At 40.0% G+C, this 13697-nt stretch overlaps 1 protein-coding gene across 1 annotated transcript in view; it reads left to right on the forward strand.

Annotated features, from left to right (window-relative positions):
• LOC143285396 (piezo-type mechanosensitive ion channel component 1-like) overlaps positions 1–13697 on the forward strand; it is a 213963-nt gene that overhangs the window by 140163 nt on the left and 60103 nt on the right. Inside the window, exons 26-32 of the mRNA XM_076592641.1 lie at positions 1279–1441; positions 2958–3143; positions 3551–3608; positions 4888–4996; positions 6989–7145; positions 10634–10794; positions 11407–11543. Coding sequence (XP_076448756.1) covers positions 1279–1441; positions 2958–3143; positions 3551–3608; positions 4888–4996; positions 6989–7145; positions 10634–10794; positions 11407–11543 — 971 coding nt within the window. The remainder of the gene's footprint in view (positions 1–1278; positions 1442–2957; positions 3144–3550; positions 3609–4887; positions 4997–6988; positions 7146–10633; positions 10795–11406; positions 11544–13697) is intronic.

The following is a 13697-nucleotide window of genomic DNA, read 5'->3' on the forward strand; positions in this document are numbered from 1 at the left end:
AATAGTGAATGTGGGAGCTGCAGCCCAAGAAATAATAATAAGAAGAAGAAGAAGAAGTGCAGCAGTCACAACTTCATGTCAGTGTCATCTCTTTCAGGTGACACATGACTTCATGTCATGATCATCTCATCAAGACTTTTTGATGGTTTCAGTGGACACACACAACTTTGTGTCAGTGTCATCTCTTTTTAATTGTTTCAGGGGGACATGTCTTCGTGTCAGCGTCATCTCTCTTTTGATCATTTCAGGGGGACATGGCTTTGTGTCAGCGTCATCTCTCTTTTGATGGTTTCAGGGGGACATGGCTTCATGTCAGCGTCATCTCTCTTTAGATCAAATCAGGGGGACATGGCTTCGTGTCAGCGTCATCTCTTTTTAGATCATATCAGGGGGACATGACTTCGTGACAGTGCCATCTCTTTTTTGATGGTTTCAGGGAACACACACGACTTCATGTCAGCATCATCTCTTTTTTGATGGTTTCAAGGGGACATGGCATCATGTCAGCGTCATCTCTCTTTTGATCATTTCATGGGGATATGGCATCATGTCATCGTCATCTCTCTTTTGATCGTTTCAGGGGGACATGGCTTCGTGTCAGCGCCATCTCTCATTTGATGGTTTCAGGATGACATGGCTTCGTGTCAGCGTCATCTCTCTTTTAATCGTTTCAGGATGACATGGCTTCATGTCAGCGTCAGTCTCTCTTTTGATCGTTTCAGGGGGACATGGCTTCGTGTCAGTGTCATCTCTCTTTTGATGGTTTCAGGATGGCATGGCTTCATGTCAGCGTCATCTCTCTTTTGATCGTTTCATGGGGATATGGCTTCGTGTCAGCATCATTTCTCTTGATGGTTTCAGGATGACATGGCTTCGTGTCAGCGTCATTTCTCTTTTGATCGTTTCATGGGGATATGGCTTTGTGTCAGCGTCATTTCTCTTCATGGTTTCAGGATGACATGGCTTCATGTCAGCGTCATCTCTCTTTTGATCGTTTCATGGGGATATGTCTTCGTGTCAGTGTCATCTCTCTTGATGGTTTCAGGATGACATGGCTTCGTGTCAGCGCCATCTCTCTTTTGATCGTTTCATGGGGATATGTCTTCGTGTCAGTGTCATCTCTCTTGATGGTTTCAGGATGACATGGCTTCGTGTCAGCGTCATCTCTCTCTTGATGGTTTCAGGATGACACGGCTTCGTGTCAGCGTCATCTCTCTTTTGATCATGTCAAGGGGACATGGCTTCTTGTCAATGTCATCTTTTTTTGGATGGTTTCAGGGGACGTTTTCCAGCTGCTGTTTGTGGTGATGCAGTGGAAGGTGTTCCGTCTGGAGCACTCCATCAACAAGCAGATGCACAACGGAGGCGACAACAAGGAGATTCTGGAGGAGGTGGAGGCCAACATGGTCATTCCTGTGGAGGACTTCACTGTGACCACAACGTTAGTTTCCTTTACTGTTTTGTTTGCTTGTGTGTGTTGTCTGATGTTCAGGCATTTGATTGTTATTTCCCATTTTTGTGTGTGTGTGTGTGTGAGTATGTTGTCTGATGTACAGGTATTTGATTGTTATTTGCCATGTGTGTGTCTGTGTGTGTGTGTTGTCTGATGTTCAGGCATTTGATTGTTATTTCCCGTTTGTGTGTGTGTGTGTGTGTGTGTGTGTGTATGTGAGTATGTTGTCTGATGAACAGGTATTTGATTGTTATTTGCCATGTGTGTGTGTCTGTGTGAGTGTGTTGTCTAATGTTCAGGCATTTGATTGTTTCTTTCCATTTGTGTGTGTGTGTGTGTTGTCTGTTGTCTAATGTTCAGGCATTTGATTGTTATTTCCCATTTGTGTGTGTGTGTGTGTGTGTGTGTGTGTGTGAGTATGTTGTCTGATGTACAGGTATTTGATTGTTATTTGCCATGTGTGTGTGTCTGTGTGTGTGTGTTGTCTGATGTTCAGGCATTTGATTGTTATTTGCCGTTTGTGTGTGTGTGTGTGTGTGTGTGTGTGTGTGAGTGTGTGTGTGTGTTGTCTGATGTTCAGGCATTTGATTGTTTCTTGCCATTTGTGTGTGTGTGTGTGTGTGTGTGTTGTCTGTTGTCTAATGTTCAGGCATTTGATTGTTTCTTGCCGTTTGTGTGTGTGTGTGTGTGTGTGAGTGTGTATGTGTGTGTGAGTGTGTATGTTGTCTGATGTACAGGCATTTGATTGTTTCTTGCTGTTTGTGTGTGTGAGTGTGTGTTGTCTGATATACAGGCATTTGATTGTTATTTGCCGTTTGTGTGTGTGTGTGTGTGTGTGTGTTTGTGTGTGAAAAGTATGTTGTCTGATGTACAGGCATTTGATTGTTATTTGTCGTTTGTGTGTGTGTGTGTGTTTGTGTGTGTGAGTTAGTATGTTGTCTGATGTTCAGGCATTAGATTGTTTCTTGCCATTTCTGTCTGTTGGGTGTTCATGTGTGTGTGAGGGTGGGGAGTGGTGCTGTGAATTTTACCTGTCTTATATAAATCAAGTTTGTTTGTTTTGTTTTGTTTGTTGCTGGTGTCTCATCATCTGCATTGCTAATATAGCATTAGTGTTTTTGCCGCTCATTTCCAAGTTTACAGTACATGGTTGCTCCTGGTTTCGTCTGCGGCAGTCCCCGCACGGGGCAGTCCACAGGGAAGTTTGTTTAGCTTGTTTGTGTTTTGTTCATTTGTAGTGTGTGTCTGTGTCTGTGTCTGTGTATGTGTGCATGCGTGCATGCCTGCTGTGCTCTTGGAGTTAGTGTGGGTAGTTTCTGAAGGGGATGGAGGGTTTAATTGTTGTTTTTTTGGTGGGACTGCATGTACTTTGTTTAAATGGATTTGACTACAGAATTTTTTCCAGGGACAGACAACTCTTTTTGTTGCCATGGGTTCTTTTTACGTGTGCCAGTTGTCTGCTGCAAATTGGGACCTTCCTTCCTTCCTTCTTTTTTTTTTCCAGCTCCTACCTGGATGTGTGCAAGCAGTTTGTGTTCGAGTACATGTTCTGGGTGACGCTGGCCGTCATCTTCATCACTGGGGCCACGAGGATCAACCTGTTTGGCTTGGGCTACGTCATCGCCGTCTTCCTCTTCATGTGGTATGGCAAGGAGCTGCTTCTCAAGCCTCTTCGCAAGCTGCTTCGCATGTAAGTTTCTGTGTGTGTTTGCGTTTGTGGGAATGAGATAGAGTGTGTGCATTTATTATGTGTGTGTGTGCGTGTGTGTGTGTGTGTGAGTGAGTTTGTGTGAACGCTTGTGTGTATTTATGTGAGTGTTTAATTTTTCCTTCATGCTTTAGATACTGTTTGTGCTTGATTTGTTATATATTAAGCAGAAAGAAAATCACAAATAAATTACAAAAAATATTTTTAGAAATAATCTTTTTTAGATTGTTGCCTTGGAAAAAATAAAATGAATGTGGAAAAAAAAATCCAGAACAAAATTGAAAATACAGTAGTGATGGAAAGTTAATTTCCTTACTTTCTTTTCAATGAATGATTGAAGTGCTGTCATGGTCAGTCACTAAAAAAGAACATGGAATGTTGTTTTACAGGTGGAACCTCCTCATTGCCTATGTCGTCTTTGTCCTCTTTGCGAAAGCATGTTTGCAGGTTAGTTGTCTGTTGTTGTAATTATTATTTTCCTTTTTCTTCTTCTTCTTGTTTTTCTTTCTTTTTAGTTCTTTTTAGATTGTGGGGTGCAGGGGGTGGAGAGATAGGGGGTGGTGGTGGTGGTAAATAATGAGAGAGCAATAACAATCTGTTCTCCTATTTTGGGTGACAGTCTGTGCTCTTTTACACTTCAAATTGGGAATTTATTCTACCAGTTAGTGATGACGCTGCTTTCTTTTGACTTGTACATATTCTTGTTGGTAGAGAGAGAGAGAGAGAGAGAGAGAAGTTCATTTTTGTTTGTGTGTGCACATGTCCATGATTACCTGAGCATGTATTTCTTTCCTTTTTTACGTATACATATATACATACATACATACATACATATATAAGGGTTCAGTAATCATCTTTTGTTATGATAATTACCACACCCATTACAATTTATTCATATCATCTTGTCTCAGAGTTTTGTTGTTTTTGTTTTTTTTCAGTAATCATGATGTATGTTACTACACCCATTTATCATTTTTTTTCATATCATCATGTCTCATAGTTTTTTTTTTGTTTTGTTTTTTGTGTTTTTCTATAATCATGTATGTTACAGATAGTTACCGTACACATTATCATTTATTCATATCGTTATGTCTCAGGGTTTTTTTGTTTGTTTGTTTGTGTTTTCTTTTTTTCAATAATGATGTATGTTATGATTGTTACCACACCCATTACCATGTTTTCATATCATCATGTCTCAGAGTATGTTATTGATTTTCTCTATGTGTACATCATGTCTCAGTTTTTTTATTTTAGATATTTTTTTTGATTACTTATTTACATGTAATTTTACACATCAAATGTATCACCATATCTCAGATGTTAACAGTTTTTTTCTACTTTTTTTATGTATGTATGTTAGCTTTTGCATAAAATGATGAGTCCCAGCTGTAAAAGGCAGACATTTAGTAGCAGACAATGATTACGATGACGGGGTAACCCCTAAATGACAAGCATTTTATTTATCTGTTTATTTTGAATAGTGCTCTTTGATGTTGTGAATCAAGTCTGCGTAGGTGGTGGTTGTTGTAAATGGAAATGGTGTTGCCGGTGTTGTAGGGTTTTTTTTTGTTTGTGTTTCTTAATGTTGTTCCTGTTATGTGTATTTTTCTTCTTTTGATATATGTTTTAAAAAAAAGAAGAAAAAAAGAGAAGAAAAATAAAAATGTTTAAAAAAGAAGAGAATAAGTAAGTAAAAAAAAAAAATGCACCACTTTTTGTTTGACAGCTGGTTGGCTGCGTGTACATCTCCAAGCTGTTCACCAACAACTGTTGGGTGATCCAGCTGTTTGGCATCAACTGTCTGCTACCCAACAAGGAGAACATCATTGAAGATGGTCAGTGAGACTGCCTGCTGCTCTTTTTCTTCTGAAACTCACTGGTCCGTTTATTATTGTCGATACACATAAAGCACCTATCCTCAGTCCAGAGACCAGATTCTGATCGAGTGCTTTACAACAAACACAACGCCATTCTGTGCAACAGACTGCCCACCTGGGTTGAGCTGACTGGCAGTTGCTTTTTAGGGCTCATCATTAGTTTCCTGTGTCATTCAGTCGGGCTGTAGTCATGAACACAGACACACGCTTGTATGATTATTAGAGTGGAGTTGGTTGCAGAATTTTGCTGGGGACAACTCCTTTGTTGCTGTAGGTTCTTTTACGTTGCTGCGTGCATGCTGCACATGGGATAGTTTATTGTCTCGTTTAGTCCTACAGGATTAAAGAATTTGTCAGTTTTATGCCCTTAAAAAATTTCCTTTTTATGGAGGTTAATCTTGTATAAGCGCTTATATATATATATATATATATATATATATATATATATATATATATATATATATATATATTTCTGTTTCCCCAGCACTGAAGATGGGCTACATAATGGTGGGGGACAACACATATTTCCTATCCTATCTATTGATTTGTATTGCTCTGTTTCCCCAGCACTGAAGAAGGAATGTATAATCATGGAGGACAACACGTAGTATTTTTATTTATTTATTTATTCATTTGTATTACTCTGATTTCCCTTTGCTGAAGAAGGACTGCATGATCGTGGAGGACAGTGCTTAGTATTTTTATATGTATATTTATTTATTTATTTCTCTATTTATTTATTCATTTGTGTTACTCTTGATTACCCATGCTGGAGAAGGACTACGTAATTGTGAAGGACAACATGTGGTATTTTGTTTATTTGTTTATTTAGTCATTCATTTGTATAACTCTGTTTCATCAACACTGAAAAAGGACTGTATAATCATGAAGGACAACACCTAGTATTTTATTTATTTGTTCATTTGTATTACTCTGATTCCCCAGCACTGAAGAAGGACTATATAACTGTGGAGGACAACAATTAGTATTTTATGTATTTATTTATTTATTTCTCTATTTATTTATCTGTTTATTCATTTGTATTACTCTTGATTCCCCATTGCTGAAGAAGGACTGCATAATCGTGGAGGACAGCATGTGGTATTTTATTTATATATTTATTATTTATTCATTCATTTGTATTGCTCTGTTTCCCCAGTACTGTATTATTCTGTTTCCCCAGCACTGAAGAACGACTGTTTAATCGTGAAGTTTTACTCACTCGGGACGGTGAGTTTTCTCCCTTGCTTTTCCCTACAGACAGCCCATTTGTTAGGGTTAGGAAAAAAATCACAAAAAATACAAAACATAAAGTAACTGAATGAAACTGGCTGAACTTGACCCACTGACCCCTCTCCTCTTGTCGTGTGTATGCCCACTTCTTTCCCTCTTCACTGCTCCCAGAACAGCAGTCACTGTCAGTACCTTCTTGCTGGTAACTTCCTTCACTGCAGATACTTTATTCAGTCTTCATCATCCTCGTCGATGTTGGAACCTTCAGCAACAATGAAAGCCACTGTTGTGACCTATTTTGCTCCAAAAATTTCCACTTGTGTTGCCTGCAACACCATTTTCGATACGTATGCAGATTGGCTTGTCAAGTGCGGTCCCCATGTCAGTTGCTTGCCGGCGTGTGTGTTTTTATGGAATCTCACAATGAAACTTTCCATTCGACCCTTGAGACGTTCACAATGCCCGGTGTAGCTGCGGTTGTTACGCTACCCCATGAGGAAAATGTGGAACATTTTTTGATCGCTGAAACCGCTGAAGCATTCCGTTGTCCGAAACCGCACCTTGTGTCAGGAATGCTACAGCGTTCCATTGTCTGGAGTGAGTCAACATGTATTTTGTTTATTCTGTTAGTCGCTCATTCATCTATATCACTCTTTCCCCCCCCGCAGCGCTGTATTACTCTCTTTCCCCAGCACTGTACTACTCTTGTTTCCCCAGCACTGGAGAAGGGCTGCGTCATCGTTGAGGACAACACAGGACTGACTTGGGACGTGGTTTGCTTCGCCTTCCTGCTGCTTCAGCGCCGCATCTACAGCTGTCACTACTTCCGGCACATCGTCGACCTGCTGGATGCACAGAGCAATCTCTCTTCAAGGTAGAATGTCGGGCTAACTTTCATCTCCAGTTTATAGTTTCAGGGAGGTGTCGAAATATGTGTGGACTTATTCGTGAATGCTACCTCTGCTGTTTAAAAAAAAAAAAAAAAAAAAATAGGAGGGGAAAAAAGGGGGTAGGTGCCTGGTCTTTGCATAAACCCAATATGCTGGTCACACCACACATTACACACACACACACACACACACACACACACAACACATACACACACATACACACATGCACACACACAACACATACACACACACACACACACACACACACACACACACAAAACATAACACATGCACACACAAACACACACTGTGTACACACACACACACACACACAAACACACACTGTGTACACACACACACACACAAACATACACACACTCACTCAAAATACTTACACAGGTGCGCACAGTCACACATGCACACACACTGGCATGCAGACACACACACACACATACTCACACACACACACGCTTGCTCACACCACATTACATATACACCATTGCTGAATATTAACAGTACCCTATTTGCCTTCAGAAAACAATTTATAAAACTGGAATCCCAGACTTTGGACATACATACTTATTGGGTGACAATATTTCACGAATATCAGATAATTTTGGACACTCCATGATAAAACAAAGTTCATCACCAACAGTTTTCATGTAACATTTTTGACTCACTTGTGTAAACAAAGTGAGCCTATGTTTTAACCCGGTGTTCGATTGTCTGTGTGTGTGTGTGTGTGTGTGTGTCTGTGGTAAACTTTAACATTGCCATTTTCTCTGCAAATACTTTGTCAGTTGACACCAAATCAGGCATAAAAATAGGAAAAATTCAGTTCTTTCCAGTCATCTTGTTTAAAACAATATTGCACCTCTTGGATGGGCACAAAAAAATAAAAGGAAGAAGCCAAATTATATGCAAACTGCATTTACTGTTATATTTATATTTTTTGTATTCTCTAAACTTGGCACTTTGATATGATATTCTGACACAACAACAAGAGCAGTCATTTTTATCATTTTTTGTTCAAACAGGAACTTCTTTTGCTGAGCATGGAAGTTGTATTTATTTTGCAAACGTTTTGGTGCAGGTAGTAAAAAAGGGAAATTACTCTGTAATTAGTGCTAGGGGACTTAATTTGCTTTAAACTGATCTTTCTCATCTTAAAAATTACATTTTGAAATTATACTCAATACATAAAAAGCTTGTGTGTTTTACTCTCAGTGTACAGGGCTTTCACTATGTTCATTCGCCCAAGTGGTCTTTTACGGAAAATATTAAAATCAATATGACGAGTGGATTTTATAGATCTATTGACTGAGCCCTGAAGGTCTTGGGCAAAAACCAATTGCGTACACATATTTATACATATTCAAAGCGCATGCTCATATTCTTCGCGAACGCGAACGATGCCATTTTGTTTCAAGTTGTTGACCTGCCCATTCAATCCTATATTCAATCGACAATACACGATAACATGTGATGGAAAGTTGGAGAAGGAGACCGTTAAATATTTATTCAGAGAAAGATTTGTGAACGCCTCATCACTTACTGGATTATGCCCCAAACTGCCATAAAGATATCCATAGAATCAGTCGGAATTCACAGTTAAAAAATAATAAACCATGAGAGTTAATACCCTTGAATTGATGAAACGCACAAATTTCCAGTCTTGACTTTTCTCAAAATGAAGTCCTTTTCACTTCATACAACGTTTAGAAGTACTTGTACTTGGCTCTACATGTTATTAGTTTAACAAAATACTTAATTTTCATATCAACTTTAAAACTATAAAACTAGAATGAACATAAAAGAGAAATTGAATCGACCGTGTCAACCGGGTGTATCTAAACTTATATATACATCTATCTAGATCCAGAGAAAACGGCTAAATGTTGCTGTGTGATTGCGGCGATAGCAATTATATTTTTGAACGTGAGTTAAGGAGCCACGATAGTGTAATGGATAAGACAGTTTCTTCTCATCCGAACGCACGTGGTTCGAATCTGCTGTTAGGACTTTTTTCTTCCTTTTTTCTTTTTCTTTAAACCAAAGCTTTATAATAACAAATACAGAACACATTTTAACGATTAGATTTTTTTTTTAAGTGTGAGTCTTGAAGGCCTTGCCTCTCTTGTTTGTCTTGAAATTCTGTTCAACCATGCTGTGTTTCAGTTGTTGGTAAATTGTGATTATGACATCTAAAGTTGAATAATGAAATCATGTTTGTTCTGGGCAGTTGCCCAGTCTTCTTTTTCTTCTGCTTCTTCTTCTTCTTCTTCTCCTTCTTCTTCTTCTTCTTCTTCTTCTTTTCTTCTTCTTCTCCTTCTTCCTTTTTTTCTTTTTCTTCTTCTTTTCTTTTCTTTTTCTTCTTCTCTTCTTCTTCTTCTTTTTCTCTTCTGTTTCTCCTTCTCCTTCTTCTCCTCCTTCTTCTTCTTCTCCTCCTCCTCCTCCTCCTCCTCCTCCTCCTCCTCCCTTTACACTGTGAAGAGCCGTGGTGTTGCAGTGCAGAAGAACCGTTCAGATTTCTCCAGGTCTGTCAGTTGTGTGTCAAAGCCTGGGTCTCTGCAAATAGTTTTTCCCATCCAAAGTGTCCAGTATATATTTCAAAACTGCAGTGGGGTTTTTTTGGGGGGTGGGGGTGTTGGGCGTGCGGGTGTTTTTTTCTTTTCTGTTGTTGTTTGTCTTCCAGAACGGGTTAGGTGATGGACATCTGATCCAGTGTTCTTTAGGGTTCTGGACTGCGTTTCAGCATAGTGTTATGTCCTTGGGAAAGACACACACACACACACACACACACACACACACACACACACACACACACACACACACACACACACACACACACACACACACACACACACACACACACACACACACACACACACACACACACACACACACACACACACACACACACACACACACACACACACACACACACACACACACACACACAGATACACAGACAGACGCACGCACGCACGCATGCACACACACACACACACACACACACACACACACACACACACACACACTGATACACAGACAGACAGACAGACGCATGCACGCATGCACACACACACACACGCACGCATGCACGCACGCGCGCGCGCGCACACGCGCACGCACACGCGCACACGCACACACAAACACACACACAGATACACAGACAGACGCATGCACGCACGCATGCACACACACACGCACACACACATACATACACATACATCTTCAGGGTTCTAGACTGCGTTTCATGCATGGTGTTGTGTCCTTAAGAAAGATGCACCACCCAGGTGTGAAATGGTACCTGACTTCAGTCTGGGAAGGTTTAAAATAAACAAAACAAAACAAAAACTGGTGGTTTGGGCCCCACCTTACCCTTGACTGAGTGAATGTGAAGTCACTGCCTCAATGGCTGTTAAAGGCATTTTTTTCCTTTTTTTTTTTTTTTTTTCCAAACTTGCAGAGGGGCTGAGCTGATCAACCGCATTCTGCTGAGGGAGGTGGAGAAACAGAAGGAGCAGGAGAACCAGATCCTTGTCAACATCAAGAAGAAGATGAAGTTCCTCAAGGAGCGTCAGGCGGCCCTCAGGAAGGACTTCAAGGAGCCCACTGAGCACTTCCAGGGTAAAGGGAGAAAGTGAAGGGGAGGGGTTGGGGGTGTGTGTGTGGCTGGGTGGGTGAGTGTGTGTGTGTGGGTGTGGGAGTATTATGTGTGTGTGTGTGTGACTGGTATTTTGTGTGTGTGTATGTGTGTGTGTGTGGATGGGGAGTGGAGGGGTTTAAAACATGCAGGTTGAGGTACCACGGGTGTGTCATGGTTGGTTCACTTGTTGGCAGTTAGTTGGGTGGGTGTGGATCGAGTTTATTACCTTTTTTTTCTTTTCTTTTTTTTTTTCTCAGAAGATGCCTGCTGAAGTTTTAGGTTTTATGTGTAAAAACAGTAGTGAGTCAAATTTGTTATCACCCTATTTTTGCTTGTGCTTGTATGTGTGTATGTGTATGTGTGTGTGTGTGTACATGCGTGCATGCTTGTGCATGCCTGGTGTGTTTGCATATATCTTTCTATCTATCTATCTATCTATCTATCTGTCTGTCTGCATATATATATTGACCTTGGAGATGCGAAAAATCTCCACCCTTAACCCACCAGGCTTCGTGACCAGGTTTCAAACTCAGGACCTTGAGACTACCTGGTTGCCGCACCCGTCCGTGATGTGTTTTCATTCTTCGTTGCAGCAATCCGAGCCGGCGACTACTACCTGTTTGAAGAAGGCACGGAGGAGGAGCTGGAAAAGTCTCCAGGAGAGAAGGTTCCGGACTCTCTCACGTTTGGACAGGACGAACATGAGGACAAGAGGCTCGGCCCATTACAGGTGACACTTTTTGAACACAAAAACAAAATTTTCCTCTATGTTTCTTGATTTATTTCTTGCAACTGTATGCTGTAGAATTGCACACTTGCGTTTGTGCAAGCCAGACGTGTGGAATTATAAGTTTGATTTGTACTGAAGTTTAGGTTCATTTGGCTTCGTCTTAGTGCAGAGATTTGATTTCGTGATTAAAAGAAAATAGTTGGATAGGTTATCTTTGTATTTGAGGGTTTTCAGGATTGCCAAGAGGCATGTCTTGAACGTCCTTTGGATCTTCTTTTGCTCTTTGTTCCACAGTTTCTGTGTTTTCTTCTCTTCTGCAGTCAGAAATCTATGTTGATTCCTGCTCAGCAAATGTATCATTATTGTTGATATTTCAGTTTTAAGTATTATAATTATTATTAAACGAAAATGGAGAGAAATCCATCAAATATATCAAAACTGCAGTGAGTCTTGAAGATATTTGTGTGACGGACAAAATAGAGGTCCCGTGCAAATGTGTTACTCCATGTTGGACGCTTGGAAACACTGTTTCTTTAAATGATTATCGCCCATAGCCCTGACTGCAGTTGTCATGAAATGTTAAGAACACATCATCCTGAAACACATTACATCATACACACCCTGCCATGATCAGTACCAGTTCGCATATTGATCCAGCCAGAGTACTGCTGATACACTCACTTGGAGACACCAAATTTGTTTGTTCACATTTATGTATTGATTTTTCTTCAGCATTTAACATCATCCAGCCATACCTTGTGGTACATAAGCTTCTTTCTTTTCCAAAATTGAAAATAAACAGAACCAAATGCATCTTTATTCCAACGTCAGTTCCACTTTTACACAACAATAATTGATAATCAGATAAGTGACTAGAAATTGTATGCTAGAGCGTATGTGAGTGGAATATGACATCTTAACTGAAAGTACTGCTGAGTTGCATACTGTTGTTATATATATATATATCACTAAACGTTTACTTATAGTATGTTATCCCATGTCTGTCAAACTGTAGCATTGCACACGTATGGCTGTGACGATGTTTGTATGATTTACATTTTGAGGGTTTCTGTTTCTGTTGATGTTTTTTTTGTTGTTTACTGTAATTATTGATTGTGTGCATGGTTTGCCCTAGGTTGACATGTAAGCATTTCATGTCTTTTTATGGAAACATGTTGAATGACTGTGATTCTCTTGTAGTGTATATAGGTTTTACTCCACAAATGAATTTCTCTTGTTGAGATAATAAAGTATTCTGCACTCTGTATTTCTTGCAGATGAAGGAATGCTAACCCCTATTATACCTAAACTGATGCAAACAGAGTGATAAACATAGTTCCTGATTATGTTGTTTTCTAACATCATCCATGCCCCACCAGAGGGGTCAGTGACGAATTGAATCTTTAATTTGTGACAGAAATCCCTCTGCTTGATTCCATATTTCATTGCTGTTTAACTCTCTCCGGACGAAGGAATGCATGAGCATTCCTACATAAAATGTATTCGGTTTCAGATGACGGAATGGAATAGCATTTTCAAGAAATAAAAATCCATCACGCGCTGTACACATGATTTTGTGATTAGCCAAGCTGAGTGCGCTATTCTGGGTCACTCCACAATCGAATGGTATGATTGGTCAGCCTGCCATGTGTGGCCCGTCTCGCACACACGCTGACAAAGTCACTGACCGGTCGTCTGCTCGTGTGCCAGCCTGTTAGCAAAGCGGGCTCTTCTCAAAATGTTGTGAAGCGAACAAGGCAGCGACGGCAACATTTTAGTGTTGCCGAAGTACTTGAAATGCTACAAACTGAAGGGTCGGACATTGAAGAGGTGGATGATGACGAAGAAGAAAGTGAATTTAATGCAGAAAGCGAGCATGGGTATGGTGATTTGGGGTGAAAAATTGGCAGTATTTTCTACACATGGCAAAACTGTAAAAATAAGATGAGAAATTTGATTTTTTTTATATGTAATAGCTCAACACGTAATAAACCAGTTCTCAAAGTTTCATTTTCTTACTCTGTATTTTGTATTTTCTGTAATTTTTTTTCCAAACTCTTACAAATGGGCCGTCTGTGGGGAAAAGCAAGGGAGAAAACTTGTCGTCCCGAGTGAGTTAATCGAAATGATTAGTATTCAAGACAGTTGTGATAG

Source organism: Babylonia areolata, chromosome 9 (genome assembly GCF_041734735.1).
Source record: "Babylonia areolata isolate BAREFJ2019XMU chromosome 9, ASM4173473v1, whole genome shotgun sequence".
Lineage (NCBI taxonomy): Eukaryota > Metazoa > Mollusca > Gastropoda > Neogastropoda > Buccinidae > Babylonia > Babylonia areolata.